The sequence below is a fragment of the Nycticebus coucang genome, chromosome 10 (assembly GCF_027406575.1).
Source record: "Nycticebus coucang isolate mNycCou1 chromosome 10, mNycCou1.pri, whole genome shotgun sequence".
NCBI classification, from domain to species: domain Eukaryota; kingdom Metazoa; phylum Chordata; class Mammalia; order Primates; family Lorisidae; genus Nycticebus; species Nycticebus coucang.
The window spans coordinates 92091664-92110616 of NC_069789.1; the positions used below are offsets into that span (position 1 = coordinate 92091664).

General features: G+C 34.2%; 1 protein-coding gene across 4 annotated transcripts; it reads left to right on the plus strand.

Moving 5' to 3' along the window:
* Positions 1-1014: 1014 nt before the first annotated feature.
* On the plus strand, positions 1015-15224 carry CCDC181 (coiled-coil domain containing 181). 4 transcript variants are annotated; one of them, XM_053606535.1, is made up of 6 exons: positions 1015-1123; positions 5011-5150; positions 6555-7499; positions 11023-11166; positions 12543-12697; positions 14898-15224. In XM_053606535.1, the coding sequence occupies exons 2-6, from the start codon at positions 5034-5036 to the stop codon at positions 15046-15048; spliced, it is 1512 nt and encodes a 503-aa protein (XP_053462510.1). In that variant the 5' UTR covers positions 1015-1123; positions 5011-5033; the 3' UTR covers positions 15049-15224. The 4 variants fall into 4 exon arrangements, with proteins under 4 accessions (XP_053462510.1, XP_053462508.1, XP_053462507.1 ...); XM_053606533.1 differs by having other exon boundaries at positions 1057-1123; positions 3800-5150; XM_053606532.1 differs by having other exon boundaries at positions 1074-1123; positions 3796-5150.
* The last annotated feature ends 3729 nt before the right edge of the window (positions 15225-18953 follow it).

An 18953-nucleotide genomic window follows, 5' to 3' on the forward strand; every position in this document is an offset into this window, starting at 1 on the left:
CCAGAGCTTAGAAAGAGGAGGAGAAAGACCTCTCCCTGCCATCTCTGTGAACCCATCCGTTGCATCTTGCACAGGCAGGAGGGGTTTTAAAGGGAGGGAAGGGAAAGACGATGCGTAAAGATTTATGGTGGGAGAAAGGGTGAAAGGTATAACCGTCTAGTAGCTGGGAGGGTAAGATGGGCAGAAAGCGAGGGAAGAGACGGTCTCTGGGCGCCTTGTCGTCCGGGGCCACCGAGCCTGGCACTGGCGGGGAATCCTGGCAACGCCTTCCTTCATTATGGTGTATGAGGGAGACCCTTCTGAGAGTAGCTTAGGCTCTCTAAATTTTTGTCATATTCTTTACCATCTCGAAGTTCTCGAACGTGCAAAATAATTTTATCCCGGGGAGAAAAAGTCACTCCTGAAATAGTAGCTTCCATGAAGAGGCTATGGCATTTGTTCATTTAGTTGGTGGTAACTTGGGGTTCTGAATACAAATTGAAATTATCACCTAATGTTTGTGAAATGTTTACCGTCATACTTTGTGACAAATTATGATTTATAAAAATTATCTTTCCCAATCCCAGAAAGAATGGGTCAGATGATCTCACGATAGTATGAAATAGTTTTTGCCTAAGTACTTATTTTATATTAAGAAGCATTCTCTTTGACATTCTTTCAATTCGTAGATTTTTAAAAAGTGTGTGTTTAAATGGCTATATGGTAAGACTGAACTCAATGAATAAGATTAAACAACTTTTGAATATTCTAAATCCTGAAATAAAGCGGACTTGGCTTTGATTCACACTAAAAGGTCTACAGTCACTTACCCATACGGGATTTATCCGACATGTTAGGGAAGAAGGATTTAAATTCTTTTACTGCAGTTCTCTGTTAAGAGGCCAGATCTGGTCTAAGCCACTTATATAGACTTTTACTGATGATAAATGCTGAAATTTAAGTGTGAGAAATTCAGTCATGAAGTAGGAAATGAATATTAGGTGGTTTGGTTTGTGTAATGATGTATTTTTGTTCCAGCATGTTGACTGTGTACGATATGGAGAATACCCTGGGGATGAAGATTAAAAAGAACTGGAGGGGTTGAATATCCTGTGACGCATTTGAAAAAGGCTTAAGGGACTTGGTAACAAGAGTTTATGACTTATGTTCTTGGTTTACTTGAGAACCAGTCATGAAGTTTTTGAAGTTATACGAAAAGAATTATACTTCAGGCTTACAGAACTTCATTTATTTCTTGGAGTTACTTCAACTTTTTTCTTTTAAAATATGGCACGATTGTATGACTTGTATTACCTAACATGTTTAATTCGTTATCATTATATTTTAACTTAATATACTTGTTCTGTGTCTTAGTTTTAAGTTTCACATGGGTGAGGTTCTTTGTAGAGCATTATCTACTGAAGTCTTCAGGCAACCATTTATTTATGTGTTCAGAACTATGTTTATTATAACATAAGAGAATGCACTGAAGAGTTCCAAAGAAATGTGCTTGTAACAATTATGTTACTTAAACATTAAGATCCCTGATCTAAAAAGAAAGCTGATTAGCCCAAGGAATTGTGACTGTGAAAAACAGTATTAGTTATTGGATTACAATGAGTTTTAGTTTAGTATACATCATTGATGGTGCACTTTTAATTGGTAGACAGGTAGACATAATTGCTTAAGTGACTTAGCTTGTCTTGCAGGTAGGCATGGTAAGTAAACTCATTCTAAAATATTGATTTGGTTTCTCCAAGTCACCTTAAAATATTGCCCCCAACCTCTGATTTGGAAATTGTCGAAGGCTTTCTTTTGAGTCCTTTAAGAAAGTCTATTTTGTATTACAGCTTAAAAGAAATATCTAGAAAAAATTATATTTAAATTTATATTTTAGAAATAATAATTATCCAGTTGAATAATTAAGTTGAATAATTAACATTTAGCATACCTAAAACTTTGTCTTGAGTGGGAAATAAAACCAATATTATGAACTATTCAGAGGAAGGATGATATTTAAATAAAACACAATTCAGAAATTTTTTAAGTTTTGAATTTAATCACTCAGACACTGATCATTCATTTTAGATTAACCTTTATCACAGTGCATTTGCTTTTAAACTTGCTTGCTCTTCATTAGATGGCAGTTACTTACTAATTTGCATCTTATGGAGTAAGAGAATCTTAGAGTTAAAAGAAATCTTCCTAAGTGTGGTGACATGCTCTGTAGTCCCAACTGCTCAAGAGGGTGAGGCAGGACGATCTGTTGAGCCCAGCAGTTTGCCATTGCTGTGAATTATGATGATTTCACTGCACACTAGCCTGGGCAACAGAGTGAGACCCTGTCTTAAAAAAAAAAGTAGAAGAAAGATACCTTAAGAGTCATCTAGATCAATTGCTTTCCTTAAGCTTTAATGAAACATTTCTGTCACCATCATCTTCTGGGCTATGTATAACAAACATTTCCATTGACTGGGAATGCAACACTTCTATAGGCAGCTCATTTCACTTCAGGACAAGTTTGATGTAAATTCTGTCTTACATTGTGCCAAAATTTACCCCTGAGTTTCCTGTCCTTGGTATTAGTTTTACCCCTTGAGATTATGTAGGTTCATTCTTCCCTCAGATGTTGTAAAGCCATTGTCATAACTCTCCCGAATTTTCTCTTTCTCTTTTTTTAAGTTAGCATTCCCAGTATTTTTAAATATTCCTCAGAATCTGATTTTAAGGCATTTTACTCTTCTTTTCTTCATCCTCCTTTCTTCTGGTTTACTGGCCTCTGAATGTATTCCAGTTTGTCTTCTGTTTTCTAAACTGTAGTGCAAAATTCTGGATTTCTTATATTATCTGTATCTTGCCCACAGTCTCAGCATTATTGATAATTTACATTTTTGGTATCCTCATTCATCATTCTTTTAAGGTAATTCTTTAACTGTGTAGAGTTTAGATAATTCACTCATACTTCTTAAAATGATTTTTACACATACTGTGAAAATCCTATCTCTTCACTTATTTGATACTTGTGTAGCTAGTGGAAAGATGTTTTCCCACAGGCTTTCACTACCAATTTGATGGTGAACTATGGGAGGAAAAATATAAATCTCACTTTTGTAAAACTGGCACCAGGTTAGGTAGTCTGGGCAAAGGTTTGGGGACAGTAAAGTTAATGGCTAAAGCAAAGTTTGCAGATTATTCATTAATTCAGGCATAGCATTTCTCATTTTGTACCTTTAAAAGTATGTATGCATCTCATATGTTCTTGACATCTGTATTCAATACTTACAAAAAATATTTTAGGCAACTTATTCTTGATGTAGGAAGAAGAGAAGGCAAGTATATAGACAGGGTCTCAAGAGTTTCAGGCCTTGAAGATCTGATTTTCTATACCTCTTTTGAAATTGGACCTGGAGTTCTATGTTCTTTTCAAAGTAAATAGTGGAAAGCATGCAAATTATTGTTGTATATTTCCATCTTTGTCTATTTCATGGTAATTAGATCTATATTAATGTTAATATTTTTCCACCTTTTCATTTTGGAAAGATAATATGACATCACACTGACCCCGTCACTCTTTCTAGATCCTTCTTTAGGGACTCACTTTATGTTCTGGTGACACTGGATAATTTTATGTACTTCCATGCTTGTTTATTTTTTCTCATGCTGTTCTCTTTGCCTGTAATAACTGATGAACTCTTGAACTACTATTGAAACCCCATTCTAGCTTTCATTGATAGTTCCAATTTTATACTGAGTTAATTGCTTTTTGTTCTTCCTTCCACAGTTCTTTATTCTAATTATATTATTTATTTATTTGAGACAGACTATCACTCTGATGCCCAGGCTAGAGTCCAGTAGCATCATCATAGGTCACTGCAACCTCAAACTCCTGAGTTCGAGCAATCCTCCTGCCTCACTCTCCTAAGTAGGTGGGAGTACAGGTGCATACCACCACACCGCTATATTTTATAGAGACAAGTTCTCACTTGTTCTCACAGGTTGCTCAGGCTGGTCTCAAATTCCTGGCTGTAAGCAATCTTCCCACTTTGGCCTTCCAAAGTGCTAGAATTACAGGTCTGAATGCCATGGCCCATCCCTGTTTTGTTTTTGTTTTTTAAAGTTTTGTCTTCTGTACTGCAAGCACCTGAAAGGCTTAGGTCTATTTTTAAAATCATTGTAGGAGTGTATTTAAGAATATGATAGATACTCAATAAATGTTTATCAAAATTGTATTTTGTATGTATATTTATGTGTACATGTATATGGTTTATATATTTACATATATATGGTATCCTAACACATGTACAGACACATTATAGGTAAATATTTATATGCTTTATTGGTTTTGAAAAGTTGTGCACACAAAATATTAACAGACCTATGAACTGGCCTCAATTCAAAGATAATTTTAGCTCAGTTCTTTTTAGAAGACTGAATTTACATATCATTTTGACATTTTATCTGACCTTGTCTCTGTCTTCTAGATTGTATTAGGATCACAGTTTTCTTAATGAGAAAAATATGGTCGACTGAGTTTGACTTCTGTGTAAATCAGCATCCACTTTAATTGAGAATCAGTTTTTACTTATTAAAAAACCCTCAGATCAAAAATTATAATTATATCATATAAATTACTAAAAGATGTAGGAAACTGAAGTTAAGAATTGATGTATTTTTATTTGAACATGATAAAATGTGAGTGAGACTGAAAAACTGAACCATTTGCTCCAACCTAAAGAAAGGGTTTTAATGATTGGCAGGGGATGTGAATAATTCTTTTCTAAGCTTCACATAGTCTTCTTATCTTCCTTTTTTAGTTTCCTTGTAAATTTAAGTTTTGAGAATTGGTGGGACGTGGGAAGGTTTTTAAGAATATCTACCTAAGGAAATGTCTTAACATTGCACATCTCTCTTTTACAGTATATACAGGTAAATGTTCATGTTGTGTTTCTATGTGTTAATTAGTTTACCTTCAACATTAATTTCTGCCTCTGAAGTGGACACACATGTACCTTATCTTTTATAATGTTACAGGATTATTTCTCCACAAACAAAACATGAATGAAAATAAAGATACTGATTCAAAAGAAAGTGGAGAATATGAAGATGACTTCGAAAAGGACCTGGAATGGCTAATTAACGAAAAAGAAAAAAGTGATGCCAGTGTAATAGAGGTACGTATAAATTGCCAGCAGCATTCATAATGATTAACAAAATGCTTTGCAATTCTTGAAGATTTTCACATTATTATCACATCTAAGCCTCACAAAATTTCTTAGAGGTACATGGATAATTATCATTGTCCCTATCTTAGAGATTAGAAAATTGAGCCTTATAGTGTTTAAATGTTGTATCCTAAAGCATAGGGTTGGTTAGTGAGAGAATACAGATTAAATTGGCACTTAATGAAGTTTAAATGATCAATATAAAATTATAATTTAGATAATATAAATAAATAATGAAATCATGATTTATTGCATCAAAAGTTAAAACAAGTATAGTTAATTTCTACTTTCCCTTAACTTGGGTAAATCATAGGGTTATTTATTTATTTATTTATTTTTTTGAGACAGAGTCTCATTCTGTGGCCCTGGGTAGAGTGCCATGGCATTGTAGCTCACAGTAACCCCTTGGGCTCCAGCAATCCTCTTGTCTCAGTTTCCTGAGTAGTTGGGACTACAGGTGCCCGGATAGTCTTTTTATTTTTAGTAGAGATGGGGTCTTGCTTTGCTTAGGTTAGTCTCGAACTCCTGAGCTCAGGTGATCCATCTGCCTTGGCCTCCCAGAGCACTAGGATTATAGGCGTGAGCTACTGTGCCTAGTCTGTGCTTTTAAAGATGAAAATAAAGTAAATCCTCAAAAAACAGGTAGAAGAAGTGGAACAGAGTTTTATGATGCGATAATAACGGCTTATGATGCATGTGGAATTAATTTTTTAAATATAAAGCAAAGATATCTGATGGTGGTTAATGCAGATTATTAACATCTCTGAGGATAGCTTAGCAAGGAAAATATGCTCCAGAGGTAAAAATTGACCTGGAATTTGGATGTAGGTCCTGCAGAAGATAGTGCAATAATAGTCTGAAAGATTTAAAAAATCTCAAATGATTAGGACTCAACTAAGGACTCAATCCTAAAATGGTCTGGAGAGAAAGATGCTTTATTAAAGAATGAAAGTATTACAAGGAGAAAATATTTTAGAAAATATTCTGCTTCTGAATATTTAAAAAGAGGAAAATTTTATAGGAAGAGGAATACAATTATGTTATTTGTAGTTAACCAAATTTGACACATTAGCATAAAAATTGTAAAGAATCAATATAGCACTTAGCAACATGAAATTCAAGCTTAGAGTTGAATTATCCTTAAACTTGTTGCACTTATATCCCTTGAATGCTCCTATGTATGAATGATAACATTATGGACAAAGTATGAGTGAGAAGCACTTAGATTTTTCCCATTCATAAAATAAATTACGTGAATAGGAAAATTCATTTTGCATTGTTCATGTATGAATGAACAAAGAGCTTAAATTTTGACTAAAAAACATAACCTTATATCTTTTTTTTTTTTTTAAGATGGCTTTTGAGAAAGAAGAGCATGTTAACCGAGAATTAAAAGAGAATGAAATAGAAGTAGAACACATCGAACAGCTTTCTGATCCTGACAAATCTTTGAAGGATGAGGCTTCATTAAGAAGAAATGACTTCATTTCTGTACCAAGTATTCACCCTTTGGATCCCGTTTCAGATTCAGATAGTGAAAACTCTTCCCAGGAATCCAAACTAGAAAGCCAGAAAGACCTAGAGGAGGAAGAGGATGAGGAAGTAAGGAGATATATTATGGAGAAAATTATACAAGCTAACAAGCTTCTGCAGAATCAAGAACCTGTGAATGATAGAAGGGAGAGGAAACTCAAGTTCAAGGACAAATTAGTTGATCTAGAAGTTCCTCCACTAGAAGACATTGATAATTATAAAAATTACTTTGAAAATGAAAGTAATATGTCTGGAAAACTGTCACAGTTGTGTATTTCCAGTCAATTTGGACAAGAAAATGTTCTCCTGTCACTTACAGATGGAAGCTGTGAAGAAAATAAGGATAGGAAGATACTGGTAGAGAGAGATGGAAAATTTGAACTTCTGAATATACAAGACATTGAAAGTCAGGGATTTTTCCCCCCGATTAATAATGCTAATAGTACAGAAAATGAACAGTTGTCACCCAGATTTTCCAGCTCATCTGTCAATGGTGTCAAGAAAGAAGATTCTGTGGCAAAGAGTCATGCTGTCACTCACTTATCAACAGGAGAGCCACACGCTTATGTTCCTCAGCCACCACTCAACCCCAAAACTCGCCCAAACTCTGCTGCCAACTCAAATCGAAATAAAGGGAATGGGACATTCAATTATAGGACACATTCTGCAACTGTATCTCCAGTAACCTCAACATATTGTCTTTCTCCTAGACAGAAAGAACTGCAAAAAAAACTAGAACAAAAGAGAGAAAAACTAAAAAGAGAGGTGAGAACATATGAGAGTGTTATACTGAACATGTATGTTTTCCTGTTTTATACGTGCAATAGGAATTCAAACCATTGTTCTAAGTACTGGAGATGTTTTTTGCTTGCTTTATTTTTGTATTGTTACTTTAATTGATTAATTGTTAAGAATGTATATTTCAGGAACAAACACTGTGATTACATCGGTCCTTTCGTGTAAGGATCATAAAACACAGTAGAATGATCTGGGTTAGAGCTAGAGATCTCAGTGATGACTTCATCTGATCCTTTCCTTTTCACCGTGAGACTCAGAGAAGTTAAATGACTATTGAAAGTAAAAATCAAATGTCGATGGAAAAATGAAGGCACAAAGTTGTAGGGGTTTAGGAGACAACAGGAATGCTTGGACTCTCTTACCTGTATGTGCGTTTTATATATCTTGTATTCCTGTAATTCCCTAATTTCAGGGATTTTAGTTTTCAATTAAGAATTGAGTCCAATAGTCTTAATGAAATATCTACAAAATGCCATAGGGAATCCTCAATTAATTTTTTTTCTTGAGACAGAGTCTTGAGGGCAGTGGCCTGATCGTAGTTCACTATAACCTCCAACTCCTGGACTCAGGAGATCCTCCTAAGTACTTGGGACTACAGACATATGCCACTATGCCTACTATTAAAATTTTTTGTTGAGACAGGGGTCTTGCTATATTGCCCAGGCTGATCTTGAACTGCTGGGCTCAAGTGATACTCCCACCTTAGCTTCCCGGAATGCTGAGATTATAGGCATAAGCCACCATGTTTGCCCTTAAATGAAACTGTATTTTATCACTGAAAACTCCAGGAACTTAAACTAGCAAGTTTTCTCTGAATTACTCCAATTCTGTGATTTACTAGATATCTAATGGTACTGCATATTAAGCTGAGCTATACAAAGTGTCTAACTGTAAATACAAAAACTCAGCAGAATCATACAATTTTACAATCAGAAGTGACATTAAAGATCATTTTACAGATAAGAAAACTATAGCCTAGAAGATTTAAATAACTTTTCCAAAGTCACTCAACTTGTTAGTAGCAAAGTTGGATTTAAATCCCCATTCTTTTGCATCTCTTGAAAAATGGCGTGTTTTTTATTTTATGAAGGAGATTATCAGGGACATTTCTGACATTTAATTCAGGAATTTATATTGGCCACAAAGAGTGAAAAATGAAGGTATAAGAATGTATAACGTATAGCACATTCAGGCAGTAATCTAAAGAGCGGATGTGTATAGAGCTTTTCTTATTTGATCACTGACTGAATTCTTTTTTTTTTTTTTTTTTGTAGAGACAGAGTCTCACTTTATGGCCCTCGGTAGAGTGCCATGGCATCACACAGCTCACAGCAACCTCCAACTCCTAGGCTTAAGCAATTCTCTTGCCTCAGCCTCCCGAGTAGCTGGGACTACAGGCGCCTGCCACAACACCCAGCTATTTTTTGGTTGCAGTTAAGCCGGGGCCGGGTTTGAACCCGCCACCCTCGGTATATGGGGCCGCGCCTTACCGACTGAGCCACAGGCGCCGCCCTACTGACTGAATTCTTAGTCAAACCCAGTTTACTTGGTTTAGGTTTAAAATAATACTTAAAAGTATCAGAAATTTATCACAATTCAGAAGAATTTGTTAAGAGTGAACTGTATGTTTGCTGTACACAAACGTGAGGGCATGAATATATTTTTACAGAAGTTATACGGGGAATTTTATAAAAATGTCAGTGACTTTTTACCAATTAACTGATGATATTCTTTAAATGGTGTGAATGGTAGATAGTTCTGTTTTCATTTTGATTCTTTTGGAGGTGTCACATACTGTTTATTCTGGGATACACCTTTATTGGAACAGTATTCTTACAACTAAATTTCTTTTTTCTCAAGGCATGGTTTTTCAAGTGCTAAAAGCTTTTAACAGTTTTTAGTTGGTTTCATGGAAAAGCTTTTCTTTTTTATGCCCAATATTTGCTGGGTTGGGCTGTTATCCTCTGTCTTTCTATCCTAAGTGCATCATTTCAATACTCTCTTTGGCAACTGTGTTAGTTAATGCTTTGGCTGCTATCTTCTGTGTAATATAGCTAAATGTTTCTTTTGGAAAGATAATCATCTTTTTATCATATTGTATTCCTACAAGGCATCCAAAGTCTTTTTTGTAAAAGGAAATATATAAATAAATGTAAAACTTTAATAATAAATTCACATTTTACATAACAGTCACTTCAGAGCTCAGAAAATGCCATTTTCAATGATATTCATTCTGTTTAGAAGAATTTTTCCTTCTTTACTTTTGCTCAGTCAACAGGAGTTAGAAAGGCTTATTACATTGTCAAAACCCATGTTGGATTCCATTATTTGAAAATTTAAGCATGGACTCGTACAATTCAGTTCACATCAATAATAACATTTTAGTACTGAAGAGACTAAAAAACTGATGAATGTAACTCCATGTTATAGATGAGAAAATTGAGGCAGGAATTAAGTGCTTTGCCCAAATTGACACAGTATGATCACAGAAGGACTGTCACCCAGTTCTACTACCTTCTGGCTTGGTGCTGTTTCCACCATGCCATGTTGTTTTGCTCCTAGTAACTATTAATATTTTATGGTTTTTTATTACTGACTTAAGTACCTCCCTTCAAGTTTAAGTAACTCTTTTATAACATTAACTAAATAATTCAGATTTTAAAAATTCATTTTGTTCTTAATAGTTGACCAAGTGTCTAAATATTTTCTGATACCAAAATATTATTTTCTGAATAAATTATATTTATTATTAAAAAATATAAATTATATTTATTATTATTTATTATATAAATTATATATTATTTTCTGAATAAATATTTCTGAAAATATTATTTTCTGAATATTTTTATATAAAAATATAAATATTTTTAACCATTCTAATAAAACATTCAAACATTCAAGAAGGTACAATTAACTCTAGTATCCCCATCACTCATATTCAAAAGTCATTGAGTTTTGGCATATTTGTTTTATCTCTTTTTATGTTGAAATTTTTTAAAATTAAGACCTAGACAGCATATCCCATTTCACTCATAATTCAATACACATCTCTAAATGATTATGGTAATTTTTTCATAATCACAATGTCATTTATCAAAATTAACAAATATAACAGTAATATAAAAGTTTTAAGATATTCTTAGTACTTCTGGAGTGTATTTTTTTCTTTCGTATACCTGCAATTCGATTAAGTTTAATACCAGAATAAACAAGGAAATAGGGGAGAGATCCAAGATACTCCTGATCAGCATGTATGTATTGTACATTGATATAGTTGTAGACTTTAGCTCTACACTTTATCTTAAAAACCTCTAATCAACCCCCAAGCATATAAGGGAGCCCCATTTTTTTAAGGAGGCCAGATTTTCAGATGGCAAGTTTTAGGGTCAGGGAATCCTAATTTCAGGTCTCAAAATACATTTCTATGCTCTGATAACTCATACAATTTTATTATTCTTTTATTAATGTTTTTTCATATTTTTTCCACTAGGAAGAGCAACGGAAAATAGAAGAAGAAAAAGAAAAGAAAAAAGAGAATGACATGGTATTTAAAGCATGGTTGCAAAAGAAACGAGAGCAGGTCCTTGAAATGAAGAGAATTCAGCGAGCAAAGCAAATTGAAGATAGCAGTAGAGTAAGTAAAACTTCTCTAGGAAAAATAAGTGCATGGAGATATAAAAGCTGAACCTATTTACAGAAGGATGTCTGAATATCAGAATAAGAGCCTATGGTAGAAGTAGAAAAGTGGTCTAGGAACTACTGGAAAAGATGTAGTATGCCGATAACTTTACTGTTAGGTTCTGAGAGGTCTTAGGATAATCATATGACTCCTATTTTGTCCTTTTGTGGTGAGGACATTTAATATCTTCTCTTTTGCTTATTTTGAAATATCCGTTGTTAACAATAGTCACCCTCCTGTCCAATGGAACATTATAACTTATTCCTCTAACTGTAACTTTGTATTTGGATTCTTTTTATCTGTAATTCCAGATTGAACACTTTTTTGTCATCTGTAGCCATTCCCAGACTTCCAGGTGTTCAGCAGTCATCCTCCAGATTAAGGATTCCTCTCCAGGAAGTTTAGTTGTGCCACAAATATTCTGAATTACATAAATCTAACGAGACTGGAGCCTACTTGGCAATGTGGGTTACAGACACAGAAAACTGCAAGATACAGGAAACAGTCTTCTTTATCACAGAGCTTATATTTGGGGAAAATATCAAATGAGCTTATTCTTTTGTGTTCTAGCCAAGCAACTGCATAATGTTACACTTTTTCGGTTAGGATCCCAAATTGGTCCTCTTTTTCTCCTTTATTACCCCCCAAATAATAGATCTTTCACTTTTGAAAATTCCGTGAAGGTCCACCATGAAGTTTGAGGGACCACAAAGTAAGCTATTCCTACTTAGCTCATGGCTGTTATGAGAAAGTTCTTATGTTTGAAAATCCTTATGGCTATTCTCCATAATAGAAATTGCAATTTTGAAGATGTACTTAACAGTTGACAGAGGCTATTAAAACTTTTAAAAAGTTAGAATTTAAAAGGATGATCACATAAGTTTTGGATCTTTTATTTACAAACTGTATTCTATAGAGCTCCTTCAGGAACTGCCACAAAGATAAGCCCATTCATACTGCCTATCCCCAACCCTTTTTCAATCCTTTATTTGTACCATTCTGCCATATGAATTGATTTGACAAAGGGTTAAACTTTGAAAATGTTGAAAGTCACTGCTTTTGTGTCATTTATTGATTACTTCAATGAGACTTTTGAAAGAAACTATAGACAAGTAGCAATAAGCTTAAATGTTGAATTTTCTATCAGAGGTGTTGCTGATTTCAGGGTGATGAGTTTGGTTTGGATACTAGGTAGTAGGGATGTGGGTAATGAGGTTGATGTTATTATGGAAAAATGAAGAGACGGATGTATATTCTGTGGAGTACAACAAAGGACACCCAAATGTAGTTTTGCTTTATCTAAAGTAAGCAAAACTTGTTTTTCTAATCAGCAGGAAAACAGAGATCCACAACAAGCTTTTCGATTATGGCTTAAAAAAAAGCATGAAGAACAGATGAAAGAAAAAAAGACAGAAGAACTCAGAAAGCAGGAGGAATGCTTATTCTTTCTTAAAGGAACAGAAGGCCGTGAAAGGGCCTTTAAACAGTAAGTTAAAGGAAGAACATTTCCCCTCACTTCCTCATGGTAATTTTAGAAAGTTATGTGATCAATAAAGATTGAGTAACAACAACAAAAAAAAGCCTAAATGTTTTCTCTCTTATAGTACGCACTTAACTCAGTTTTAGATTCATGTTTTAAAAAATGGGTAATTCTTTTTTTTGAAATGTACATTATTTTATATTCACTATGCTGTGTAATATATCTTAAACAAAAAATCTTACACCTCCCACCTGAGGCTTTAACCATCATCTCCAGTCTGCCCCATCTCTGATGACTACCATCTAATCTCTGCTTCTTGGAGCTCCCTTGTTTTAGATTCCCTATGTAAGCGAGAACTTGCAGTATTTGTATTAATACTTACTTAGCATGATGTTCTCTAGTTCCATACGTGTTGTTGCAAATGACTGTTTTTTATGGCTGAATAGTAAAAATGGGTAATTCTTTAAATCTATAATTTACATATTTATACCATTTTTATTCAGGTTATTTTTCAATATGAAAATTATTCCTTATGACACTAGGGGGATATTCTGTGATACCTTGCTGTTTATTTATTTGTGGTTTTAATTGTGTGTTTCTGAGAGAAATGAGTCAAAGATCAGTTACAACTTCTATGTAGTGCTCCAAAACACCGGGTAAAGAGTTGCATTTAGCAATTAATGTTTTTCTGTAAAGAAAGGCAGGTGGGCTGAGGAGGAAAATCTGTATAGATCAAATGAAAAAGAGATTTGGGTATATATTTTATTAATCTAAGGCACGAGTATCCAACTTGTAGCTGGTGGGCTGCATGCTGGTTTAGTGAGGACTTCTTTTGGTTATCTGTGGTGATAGAGAGATGGATTATGGTGATGGATATATGCAGGGACCTTTTGTTGTTGTTGTTACTAATCAGCTTTCTCTAGTGTTTGTGTATTTACTGTATGGCCCAAGACAACTCTTATTCTTCCAATTTGCAGCAGAAAAAAAAGGTTGGATACTCCTGATTTAAGAAAAACCTTATTTTTCAGTTATCTGGGGAAAGATTCTGTGTTACTTTGCTAATTCTGAGAATATAGACCTACCTTCATAACTTTGCTAACAAGTCTTAGAGGAAGTTGGAGGACAGAGTTAATATTCAAATTGTTTAAAGTTCATTTCTTTTTTTTGTCTTTTTTGGCTATCTTTTTTCCTTTCTAGTTTATATAACCTTTTATTATAACAGAAACAGTAAATGTGCATTGTGGAAATGGAGGAGCTTTTCATCTCCCAGAAATCATGGATGATGACAGTTAGCACCAGAGGGCACATTTTCTAGATATTTTTCTGTACATAAATACACTTTTAAAACATAAATCGCGGTCATACTGTATATGATATTCTGCAATCTGCTTATTTTTGTTAATGATCTCTTCTACTATTCAGTCTATATACACCTTTCCCCCAACTGACCAATAAATAATTTGCAGTTGCTTAAACTAGCTTCTAATTCTGAATCATACAACATCAGGTCACAATGATTCTTAATTCCCTTTTATTCTAATATTTAGTTGTATAGAATTATTTCTTTAAAAAATAAACATGTATATACACATGTACCACATACACACTTATATACCAGCTATTTGTGTGTAAACAGTTGTTCTTGATGTTATAAGTAAGCAAGCTTTATAGACTTGAATTTGTTATTAGAATGCAGACTTTTCCTTTACCTCTTGTGATGTTTTCAAGTGCAGGCTTATTTTTCCATTTTAAGGAAGAATTATTTTTTGCACTGAAAAGCAAGAGCTCCATGATTTCTCTACCAAGGAGAGTAAGGCAGCATTTCTGCATGCTAGTATTCTTAACCTGGCTAAGTAATGTTTGCAGTATAGCTAGTTGCAAAGACTAAGTTATTTGGAATCTACCTAGTAGTTGGGATCCATAGCACATGTAAAATACTGTGTTTCTTACTAAAAAGCCCAATAATTAGGTTGGCAGTTTGATCACAATACAAACTTAATTTCAAACATTGGATCCCAAAGGTAACTGACCTTTCTTGTATGAGCCCAGGGTATAAGCTTAAAATTTTCAGATAATACTGGAAAAAACTTTGATGTGACAATATAAATATATGTCCGTTTCCTTTGACTGCTGTAGTAGTAACTTTATAGCCTGAAGAGTGTATCAGTTTGATACTCACCAAATCTGATCATTCCTTTTTCTACAGATGGCTAAGAAGGAAACGAATAGAAAAAATTGCAGAGCAACAAGTTGCCAAAGAGAGAGCTAGACAGCTTCGACTAGAAGCTAAGCGTTCTAAACACAACCACATATCTATGTCAGAAGCCAAGTCTTTTCGTTTTACTGACCATTACTAAAAGTATCAATTAAATACTTCTTTTGGCAGCTGATGTCATCAAAATTTTGGTTATCATTTCTCATGGCCTCTGTGCTTTGTTCTTTAAATTATGGAAAATGGTATTTATCTTTTGGTGATTGTTAACAGTTAATTTGTTTTTTTAATGCTAGCACAAAATAAATTTCTTCTTTCACACTATTGTGTGTTGTGTCATCTCTTAGTCTGTAAAAGAAATTCAATAACAATCCAATCCAAAGTAGCAAGTCCTCACGTTACATTCAGTGCGATCAATACACTAGAATGGCTCACAGAAGTCAGGGAAGTACTTTGTTTGTCTGATTTTAAAAGGATACAACTCAGGAATAGCCAGATGGAAGAGGTGCACAGGGCAAAGTATGGAGGAAGAGGCATGGAGCTTCCATGCTCTTCCTGGGCACTTCTGCATATTCAGCAACTTGGAAAGCCCTCTAAACCCTGTCCTTTGCGGTTTTGTTGTGGCAGGAAGTTTCTTATAAGGACATGGTATCAACTAGATTGTCAGGATTTCTTCCCTCCTTGGAGGTCAGGGCAGAGCTGAAAGATCCAATTCTCTGATTACCTGGTCGGTTTCCCTCCCAAATAGCCCCCATCCTGAACCTCCAGCCATTAGTCATCTCACCAACATACAAGTAAACAACTACCACTTGTAAGATCCCAAGGGTTTTAGGATCTGTGTACCAGAAAACTGGTACAAGACCAAAATATGTATTTCTTACTGTAACACAATATCACATAGAAGCTCAACTTCATTCTTCTGCATGTGAACGTCCAATTGTTTCAGCACCATTTGTTGAAGATGTTATTCTTCCACCATTGAGTAGGCTTGGCACCTTTGTTGAAAATCAATTGGCTATAGATGTATGGGCTTATTTCTCAAACCTCAATTCTATTCCATTGATCTATATGTCTGCTCTTATGCCTCTTTAGATCACCGTAGATCAGTTTTGAAACTGGGAAGTGTGAATTTTATAATTTTTGTTTTTACTCAACATTCATTTGACTATTGAGGGCTTTTATAATTCCATATAAAATTAACAATCTGTTTTTGCATTTCACAAAAAGCCTGTTGGAACTTTAATGGGGTTTGCAGTTAATCTGTAGATTGCTTTGGGTAGTACCAACATCTTAATAATAAAGTCTTCCAATACATGAACACAGGACATCTTTTATTTTGTAGTTTTCAATGTATAAGTTTTTGACTTCCTTGAGTAAATTTATTCATAAACGTTTTATTCTTTTCAATGCTATTGTAAATGTAACTGTGTTCTTAATTTCTTTTTGGGATTATACAGAAAGACAAATGATTTTGGGGCATTCATCTTGTACCCTCCAATTCTGGTGAATTTGTTTATTAGTGTTAACAGTTTTTTTTTTGTGGAGTGTTTAGAATTTTCTCTAATAGGATCAGGTCACTGTCTATAATAGAGATTGTTTTATTTCTTGCTTCCCAAATTGGAAGGCTTTTCTTTTTCTTGACAATTACTCTGGCTGAAACTTCCAGTATAATGTTGAATAACATGGTAAAAATGGGCATCCCTATCTGGCTTCTGATCTTTAAAAGAAAGCTTTTATTCTTTCACAAGTGAATATAATGTTAGCTCTGGTTTTTTTTATAGATAACCTTTTAAAGTTGAGGAAGTTCTATTTCTATTCTTCTGTTCTACTCTTATTCCTATTTTTCTCAGTGTTTTAAATCATGCAAAGGTGGTAGATTTTGTCATAATGCTCTTTTCTGTGGCGAGTAAGATAATCACATGGTTTTTCTCCTTTGCTCTATTAATGTGGTATATTACATCGATTTATTTTCTTACGTTGAACCACCTTTGCATTCCTGAGATAAATCCCACTTGGTCTTGGTGTATAATCCCTTTAATATGCTATTGCATTTGATTTGCTACTGTTTTTGTGGAAGATGTTTCTATCATTTGTAAGAGATAATTGGTGTGTAGTATTTTCTTCTGGTGTCTGTCTTTATTTAGCTTTGGTAACAGGGTACAGAAGTGTTATTTTCTCTTCTTTTTTTTTTTTTTTTTTGGAAGAGAGTGAGAATTGGTTATTCTTTAAATGGTTGGTAGAATTCATCCTTGAAACTGATTCTAGACTTTTCTAGATGGTTTTGTTTTTAACAGACTTTATAGAGCAGTTTTAGGTTCATAGAAAAATCGAGCAGAAAGTAGTGAGTACCCATATACCTACTGCCCTCCCACAGCCCCTCTCTAGCAACATCTAGAGGAATGTGTCCATTTTGCCTAGGTTACCTAGTTTGTTGGTATAAAGTTTTCCTTTGTTTTTGAGAGGTTAGCTATGTTGCCACTTTCACTTCTGATTTTAGCTTTCCATGTTATTTCGTCAGTCTGGGTAGGGTGTTGGCAATTTTGTAGATCTTCTCAAATAACAAACTTTTGATTACTTTGATTTGCTCCATTGTTTTTCTATTCTCTATTTTATCTCTACTTTCAAAAAAAAAATCATCAGATTTAGGGCCTAGTCTACCCTTAAAACACTTTTTCTAGGATGAGTTCACAATTTTAAATGTCTAACCTCACATAGGGACCGCTCTGGTGGCCATTCCAGAAAAATAGTTACAAAATTGCTTTTAAGGGTGGATTAGTCGTTGATACTGGTGCATAGCTTCCTATGGAAAATACTAGAAAAGCACTGTAGTGATACTCAGCAATGAGGTACGTAGCACTTTTTCTAGGACAAGTTCTCAAACTTACTTGTCAGACTTCATAGGATAATGGCCTCTAGTTTCATTCAAGTTGCTGCAAAAGATGTCATTTCACTCTAGTGGAGTAATATTCCATGAGATATGAATAAATATTTTCTTTATCCACTCATCAGTTGATGGGCACTTATGATGATTCTGTATCTTTGCAACTGTGAATTAGGCTGTGATAAACCTACTAGGGCAGGTGACTTCTTTTCCTTTGGTAGAGAACAGTAGTAGGATGGTTAGATTGAATGGTATGTCTTTTAGTGCTTTGGGAAATCTCCATACTGTTTTCCACAAAGCCTACTCATTTATATTCCCTCCAGCAGTGTATAAGCATTTTGTGCCATCACCTATTGTTTTACTTTTTAATCATGGCCATTCTGACAGGGGTAAGTGGTATATCATTGTAGTTTTAATTTGTATTTTCTTGATGATTAGTGTTGTTGAACCTTATCTCCACTCATCTGAATTTCCTTCCTTCTGTTGTTAGCATCAGGTTTTGTTTGATCTTCTTTTTCCAGTTTCTTAAAGTAAAATGTTAGATTGTTGTGAGATTTTTTCCACCCTTTTAAAAATTAAGCTTATTAACTACTGTCTGTATTACTGATACTGCTCAATCAATAGCTGCAGAAGTGTGGCTATAACAGTATATATACAATCTTTTTTTTTAGTTTTTATTGTGGCAAAATTTTACCTTTAACGATTTTTAAATGTACAATTCAATGGCATTAATTACATCAACACTGTTATACAACCATCACTTTTTATCATACCAATCTGAAATCTGTACCTATTAAACAAAAATTCCCCATTCTACTCTCCCCCCATTCTCTAACCACTATTCTACTGTCTCCACAAATTTAACTTTTAGATAACTCATATAAATGGAATCATATTTATTGTGTTTGAATTATTCCATTTAGTGTATTTTTTTTGGCCAGGGCTGGGTATGAACCTGCCACCTCCGGCATATGGAGCTGGCGTCCTACCCCTTTGAGCCACAGGCACTGCCCCTAGTGTATTGTTTTAAAGCTTCATCTACATTACATAATAGCGTGCATGAAAATTTCATTCTTTTTTAAGGATGAATAATATTCCTTTACATATATATACTACTTTTTTTTTTTTGTAACTATTCCTTGGGGTTTTCATCTTCTGGATATTGTGAA

Coding starts and splice junctions, on each gene's coding strand:
- CCDC181 (XM_053606533.1), top strand. CDS start 4,983: ATGTACCTTATCTTTTATAATGTTACAGGATTATTTCTCCACAAACAA. Junction 5,151..6,554: donor GTGATGCCAGTGTAATAGAG/GTACGTATAAAT, acceptor TTTTTTTTTAAG/ATGGCTTTTGAGAAAGAAGA. Junction 12,698..14,897: donor CGTGAAAGGGCCTTTAAACA/GTAAGTTAAAGG, acceptor CTTTTTCTACAG/ATGGCTAAGAAGGAAACGAA.